The following is an 8352-nucleotide window of genomic DNA, read 5'->3' as shown; positions in this document are numbered from 1 at the left end:
CTCACAGACAGCAAGAAGCACCGTCTTACATACGTCTGATACGTACACGCCCTCGCAGAGAAGAGCGGTAGCAGCATGGGTAACGTTAGCTGTGGTGCGAGTGGTAATACGAGAGAAAGAAGGTGCGAATCTGGTAACAAATGAAGGAAGAATTAATTCCAAAGAAAAACACGGGGGACCGTAATTTGTCAAGTGTGGGGCAAAAGCATTGCTACAAAAAGTAGCATTACTGTTAATATGTAGCATCATTTGAAAAGTCACCCGCTAGAGAATGAAGAGTGATTACTCCACATCTCAACATCTCCATTCGGTGCCACACCAACAAAATGTCGAGGCAACCATTTCCACATCAACACCGTATGAAAAAAATAATGAACAACATAAGGAGATAACATCCGCAGTAACCTACCACATAGTGATTTGATTTCCTATTATGCAGCTCATTTTTATTTGACACTTATTGAAATATCTTGTGTGACATCATGCACAAAAGTGCACTTCATTTGTTTTAAACTACTGTAGTGGCATTCTGTACAAATAGCGCGCTTTAATTTAGTGTTGTGATTCACATCATGCACAAAAGTGCACTCATAACTTGTTTTAAAATGTCTCTGACAATTTTGCACTTTTTGTTTTGGAAATTACATGAATGTTTGTACCACTGCTTAATAACTGTTTAATAAATACAGTTTTTGTCAATTGACTTAGTTGTGATTTCCCTCTCAGCATGAAAGTTTAAAATGAGCATATATTAATGCAGTATGAACATACATTTTTTTAATGTGGACACATAGAATCATCATACTGCTGTGATTAAGTGATGAATAAGTATACAAGTATACAAATAAGTTTTAAGATGCTGAGGTAGCATCTCGAATACATGCTTTTCATTCATCCGGGTCACGAAGGGTCGTGCGCCATTTGGAAAGGCAAACAATCGTCACGCAGGTTGAGTTTCAATAGCTTCTATTCACAGCCAAAAGCACACAATATAGTAGTTTCGTGTTGGGTTAATGGGTGCACTAATCGCCGCCAAAGTTCAGTCAAACGTGGATTCTTTAGTATTCCTAGAATTCGTCGCCACAAAGGCGAACTTTCACAGAAAATAAGCGAAGATCTGCGAAGGGCATGGTTAACCAGCATAAATAGGTAACACGAGCCATCCCAGTCATCGAAGATATGTTCAGATCATTTTGTTACAGGTAAGCAAACGTTGTAGGCAAGTTTATTTTTCTCATATTCAAACTAATTCTACGGTATTATTTCTTTACAGGCCCAGAAAACGAAGGTTATGTCTAATATTCTGATTCAAATCCGTTTGAGGACCGTTTGAATATGTACACCAGTACAGTAAAGCTTCGAAATGTTAAAGCTACATTTTTGTAAAGCCATTAGTTAAAACGACATCATGCCAATTGTTCATGGAAGACTGGAGAGGCAGCTGATGGTGACCTTCTATCGCTCGGCTGTCGAGAGCCTGCTGACGTACAGCATAACAGTGTGGTACGCCAGCTGCACTGAAGCAGACAAACAGGAGATTCAGAGGGTCATAAAGTCGGCACAAAAAATCATCGGCTGCCCACTGCCCTCCCTGAAGGACTTACACAACACCCGTTGCCTCAACAGAGCAAAAAACATTACCAAAGACAGCACACACCCTGGCTTCCACCTGTTCGACTTGCTACCATCAGGTAGGCGCTACAGGTGCATCAGAGCCAGAACAAACAGGCTCAGAGACAGCTTCTTTCCCAAAGCTGTCACCATGTTGAACTCTAACTTATAATAATGATAATTCACCCCTGTACAATATAATGCCCTAATACCCTACTGTGCAATACTACCCTTCGAGTGCAATATGTCCGTCACTGATTGTTATTTATTACTTCGGTACTCCTGTCTTGCTTTGTACATTGTACAGTGTTTGCATTTTGTACTTCTATAGTGTTTTGTATATTGTACAGAATTGCTTATTATTTTTATTGGATAGTAGTCTGTTTATTTCAATTGTTAGTTTTTCCTTTATGTTTTTCTCTTATGTCATTTATTTCACCCCATATTTGTTCCCACTACCGCACCTTAAGTTGGAGTCTTTAATCTCGTTATATGCAAATATAATGACAATAAAGTTCATTCTATTCTTCTATTCTATTCTATTGTAAACATTGGGTCTCAGTTCTTTTATTTTCCATTTTTTCGACTATTTTTTGGAACCTTGGAGACAACATGCCTCGTCGGAGGGTGTAACAACACTAACAGAGAGGGATTCAAGTTGCACTACTAGCCCGAAGATGCGAAAGTGTCTGCCGCCAGACCCCCATTGAATGTACCAAAGTGTCTCCACATTTTACCGGCACAGAGATGTATGGATAACCTGCAGATGCATTTGCAACAATAAAGTCAACAAAATCACAAAGGTTAGTTTTGTTGATGTTGACTGCCAGCTAATCGGTGCTAACATGCTACGCTAATCGATGCTAACATGCTATTTACCGGCGGTGCTAAAGCAGACATGGCACAGAGATGTATGGATAACCTGCCGATGCATTTGCAACTATATTACGTTTCCTTCCACCCACATTTAATGCGAAAAAAACACTTACCAATCGAAGGATTTATGTTGCTCCAGTGTCACAAGATGCGAAAATTCTGATCGTTTGGTCCGCACATTTTACCGGCGATGCTAACGCAGCTATTCGGCCATGCTATGGCTATGAATAGCGTCAATAGCTATTCGCTCAATAGCTTCAGTTTCTTCTTCAATACTTTCATACTCCAACCATCCGTTTCAATACATGCGTAATTTGTTGAATCGCTTAAGACGCTGAAATTCGAGTCTGAATCCGAGCTAATGTCGCTATATCTTGTTGTGGTATTCGCCATTGTTTGTTTACATTGGCAGCACTGTATGACGTCACAGGGAAATGAATAGTCTCATCGCAAATAGCAAAAATCAAGAACTTTGAAGCTTTTTTTAGGGATATTCAGAGACCGGTAAAATTTTGGAAAAAAATTCAAAAAATACAACAAGACACTGGGAACTGATTTTTATTGTTTTTAACCCTTTTGAAATTGGGATAATGTTCCCCTTTAAAACTTCCAAATGTGCCCGAACCCCAGGAGGCAGAAATTGCCAGTTTTACGGATGCACTGTTTAAGTGCAAACCCTCGATCTTGTCTGTGAAAGCAAATTATCAAGATCATTATGTGCCCAACATTTTGAAGGATGGTTTCCTACCAATGGCATTTGTTAAGCTAAGAGGCGAAGAATATAGACATATGGATGGAGCTGAACGCCGACAAAAATGTGAGGAGATATACGAAACGTTAACCATCACAGAGGAACAACGTTTGAATGTGGAATTCATAACTCGAAATCAAAGCAATTCCAAAGAGTGGCATGCATTGAGAATGGGCCGCATAACCGCATCTAACATGAAATCTGTATGTACAACATCCACTGAGACGCCAGCTGTTTCAACGCTAAATACCATTTTTGGCAGTAACAAATTTAGTAACAGAGCAATGCAATGGGGTTGTGCACATGAACAAATTGCCTTGGCAACTTACACCAAGCTAATGAACGAAACTCATGATAATTTCCATGTCAATAAGTGTGGACTCTTTTTAAATGTTAAATATCCACACATTGGTGCAAGCCCTGATAGTATTGTGAGTTGTGACTGCTGTGGGGGGGGGGGTATTGTGGAAGTTAAATGTCCTTAACGCGTGAAAGATGAAGAGCTGAGCAAGGTGGGTAACAGGTTGAACTTTTTGACTGCTGACAAACTTAAAGACACCCACAAGTATTACTACCAAGTTCAAACTCAGCTGCTTGTTACTGGAAAAATTGTTCGTGATTTTGTTGTGTGGACAGTTGAAAGGATCGAAAACAAATCCAAGCATTGTGGAAGAAATAATTGTCAAGTCAGAGAGTTATTTCAAAAAAGTTGTTTTGCCAGACTTGACAGGTAACTTGATTTCACGAGAAAGACATCAAGTGAACGCGAAGCAAGATGATATAGGAGCTTTGGATTGCGATAATGCAAGTCGTACCATCCACAAGCAATGTCGATTCAGACAGTTCCACCAATAGCGACTTGATATGATTATGCCAGGGACCATATGATGAGCATGATGGAACTGTGGTTGGCTGTGACTATGAAGACTGTCCATTTCAGTGGTTCCACTTAAGCTGCCGGCTTCACGGTGGAGGAGGGGTTAGTGCGTCTGCCTCACAATACGAAGTTCCTGCAGTCCTGGGTTCAAATCCAGGCTCGGGATCTTTCTGTGTGGAGTTTGCATGTTCTCCCCGTGAATGCGTGGGTTCCCTCCGGGTACTCCGGCTTCCTCCCACTTCCAAAGACATGCACCTGGGGATAGGTTGATTGGCAACACTAAATTGGCCCTAGTGTGTGTGTGTGAATGTTGTCTATCTGTGTTGGCCCTGCGACTTGTCCAGGGTGTACCCTGCCTTCCACCCGATTGTAGCTGAGATAGGTGCCAGCGCCCCCCGCGATCCCAAAAGGGGATAAGCGGTAGAAAATGGATGGATGGATGGCACTTAAGCTGCCTTAAAAGCACCCACAGGACATTAATATCGCCCTTCATGCAAGCCGCGTCGAACGAAGAAAAGAAAACGCTTGTCAAAATCATATGCTTGAGTTGCGATTGTAGTCCCATGCATTGCATGCTAATAAACTGTATGTAGAAGTCTTGTTTCTTTATGTATTCTATTTGCGAATAGAATCAACCAGCGTGATGATTGTTTGCCTTTCAACATGGCGAACGAGCCTTCGTGACCCGGATGAATGACGTCACATATACACACGCCGTTCTAACTACTAGTCGTGAATAAAAATCAGCAAACACTTACGCCAAGTCCGTGTTCTCGATGACAAACTTAACATTTTCATCAGAAAGTTCGGTGATTTTGACCGTAGGCTGGTTAGCATACGGCATGTTAGCAGAAAAATAGCTAGAAGGAATACAAACGGAGCAACGACTTTCAGGCTCCCCCAAGCGTCTTCTTCTTCTTGTGTGGAAGCCGACAATGCAACAATGTCGTATTTGTCGCCCTCTTAGGCCATTGTTGTTATTGCACCTCTGACGAAACCGACACCAGCCTCCTCACCAGGGTCGTCACTAGACCTAATACTGTACTGGGGCACACCTGGGGCACAAATAATTCATATGAGCGTGCAAAGCGCGCAAGCAAAAACATTTTTAGCACTTATTTATCATAAAAAATACATAAATAGTGCTTTAAACTATGAAATCATATCAGATTATGTTGTATGGATCTTTGATTAACCACCTGAAATTAACTAATGCATTTGACCTACTTGTGCACTTTTTTACTCCAGACTTCTAAACTGCTACTGGTAAAAGCAAAAAAGAAGAGCAATGAACCTTTTTGAAATATATATTGCAGTAATCATCTGCAAATTTAACATCTACATAAGTAAAACAAAAACTAAAGCACCCCTACATCTCTGTTTTTTTTTTATATTATTTCATTTCCATGTATGGCAATGTGGCTAATCCTATTTCAGATACACAGAACTATAAAATGTACACAAAACAATAAAGCCACAGTAGTAGAATAAATGAACAACTGTTCAGGGAATCGTAAACTGTAACGTCTCATTTTCATTTTTTGCAAAGTGGTCAATCACTCTGGACGGACATGGAAATATTACAGTAACTGTTATACAGTCGACCAGTGGTTCCCAACTGCTGGGTCGTGACATAAAAGTGGATTGTGTGTCATTTTCAGTGAGTCGCAGTCAGATGTGTGCATGAAAAAAAAAAAGTTTAGGGAGAAAAAAATCAAATTGTGGCAACAAAACCAGATATTTTTAGCCATTTTTCTAGTGACTATTAGTGAGTATTTTAGCAAAAGGCTAACCGACTAACAAGTTGGAAGAGGACTCAGGACAGATATGGAAATATATTTTTAAAAAATCTAAATGGGGCAACAAAACCCGATATTTTCAGCCATCTTTCTGAAAACAAATACAGAAATGTTACTATTTTTTCTGGACACAAAACCAGATGCTTTAGCTGTAGCCATTTTTGTGGTGACAAAACAAGATTATTTTAGTCAAAGTCACACCGATTAACAAGACATGTCTACTGTGCTATTTTTCGGTGAAATAAACCTGAATAATTTAAAAATTTGGCTCACGACTTGATATGGAAAAATGTTTTTCTTCCTGAAGATAAACCATTTGAGAAACACTCAACTCACACATGCTTACTCCAAATCATCATTGATGCAGAACCAGCAGACAATAACCAACATTATGTTTCATGTTGATTGGAAATTCCCCCACAGCTCATACAGCAATTGAATATGTTTGTCTTGATACAAGGAATAACGTTAGCTAACTTAGCATCAACTTAAGACAATGATGTTGCCTAGCTAGCGAGGACTTCACTTACATCTCTCATTCCTCACTGTTTCTTCCCTGCTGCGGGCAAATAACTTTCTGATATCCATCTAAGAGTTACAGTTTGAGTCAAATCCAAATCAAAATTATATAATTAACAAATTGATGTTGGCTAACGTTACCTACCTGAGCAGTGATACGCATCCCCCCCCCTCTCTGTCTCTCTCTCTCTCCCTCTCAACTGAAGTCTAGATCCACACGTGAATAAATTACCATATTGAGTAGCCATGTGCTCATTGTTACGTGGAGTGAATACAGTAGCAATCAATTACCATACTAAGTAGTATGTGCGCTGTTGTGTATGTTATGTAGACTTAAAACTCTGAAGCGTTTTTTTTTTTATTGGTGAAATTTTTACTGGGGCACTGCAGATCAACACTGGGGCACGTGCCCCAGTGAAATCTGTCTGGCGACGCCTCTGCTCCTCACAAACAAATATTCAGTCATTAAAACTGGTGTGTTTAATATATTTTGTTCAGGTGTAAGTCTATAATCACCTGTTTCATGCAAAACACCGGGGCTATTGATGCTTTCATCCATCCATCCATCCATTTTCTACCGCTTATTCCCTTTCGGGGTCGCGGGGGGCGCTGGCGCCTATCTCAGCTACAATCGGGTGGAAGGCGGGGTACACCCTGGACAAGTCGCTACCTCATCGCAGCGCCAACACAGATAGACAGACAACATTCACACTCACATTCACACACTAGGGCCAATTTAGTGTTGCCAATCAACCTTTTCAGTAAAACACTATTAATGGATGTGTGTTAACATTTGGCACATTGTTCTTATAAGAAGACATTGATAGTCAATGTCTTCTTTATTAACACTTTGAATTATTTCTTCGGTCAATGGTCCACAAAATAAATAAACCGTTTTACATTAAAAAAATAGATGTACATTCATAAACAAACAGTTGTATATTCATAAATAAATAAAAAATGTTGCAAATATAGGGTTAGGCGCAATAAATGTTCAACTTCAGCTTAAATTCTTTCGGTCTGCAACATTTTTTTTTTTAATTTATGAATGTACAACTGTTTGTTTATGAATGTACATCTGTTTGTTTATGTAAAATTGTTTGTTTATTTTGTTGACCGTTGACCGAAGAAATAATAAACTAACTAACTAACACTTTTAATGACTTACAAATATACTTAGAATGTAGGAAAAACATACACTATATTATATACTATATTCATATATATACATACAAACCCCTCTTTCCATATGAGTTGGGAAATTGTGTTAGATGTAAATATAAACAGAATACAATGATTTGCAAATCCTTTTCAACCCTTATTCAGTTGAAAGCACTACAAAGACAAGATATTTGATCTTCAAACTCTTAACCTTTATTTATTTTTTGCAAATAATCATTAACTTAGAATTTCATGGCTGCAACACGTGCCGAAGTAGTTGGGAAAGGGCATGTTCACCACTGTGTTGCATCACCTTTTCTGTTAACAACACCCAATAAACGTTTGGGAACTGAGGAAACTAATTGTTGAAGCTTTGAAATTGGAATTCTTTCCCATTCTTGTTTTATGTAGAGCTTCAGTCGTTCAACAGTCCGGGGTCTCCGCTTTCGTATTTTACGCTTCATAATGCGCCACACATTTTCCATGGGAGCCAGGTCTGGACTGCAGGCGGGCCAGGAAAGTACCCACACTCTTTTACTACGAAACCACGCTGTTGTAACACATGGCTTGGCATTGTCTTGCTGAAATAAGCAGGGGCGTTCATGATAGCGTTGCTTGGATGACAACATATGTTGCTCCAACACTTGTAGGTACCATTCAGCTTTAATGGTGCCTTCACAGATGTGTAAGTTACCCATGCCTTGGGCACTAATACACCCCCATACCATCACAGATGCTGGTTATTTTTCTCTTTCCTC

General features: G+C 39.6%; 1 protein-coding gene across 2 annotated transcripts in view; it reads right to left on the bottom strand.

The window, feature by feature from the left end:
- Positions 1-5064, bottom strand: part of polr2c (RNA polymerase II subunit C) — a 32420-nt gene extending 27356 nt beyond the window's left edge. For both annotated transcript variants that reach the window (XM_061920014.1, XM_061920013.1), the window contains exon 1: positions 4874-5064. In XM_061920014.1, the coding sequence (XP_061775998.1) occupies positions 4874-4959 (86 nt within the window). In that variant the 5' untranslated portion in view covers positions 4960-5064. The remainder of the gene's footprint in view (positions 1-4873) is intronic.
- Between the last annotated feature and the right edge of the window lie 3288 nt (positions 5065-8352).

This window comes from Nerophis ophidion, linkage group LG14 (genome assembly GCF_033978795.1).
Source record: "Nerophis ophidion isolate RoL-2023_Sa linkage group LG14, RoL_Noph_v1.0, whole genome shotgun sequence".
Taxonomy (NCBI): domain Eukaryota; kingdom Metazoa; phylum Chordata; class Actinopteri; order Syngnathiformes; family Syngnathidae; genus Nerophis; species Nerophis ophidion.
This window is presented reverse-complemented; position numbering and strand designations above follow the sequence as displayed.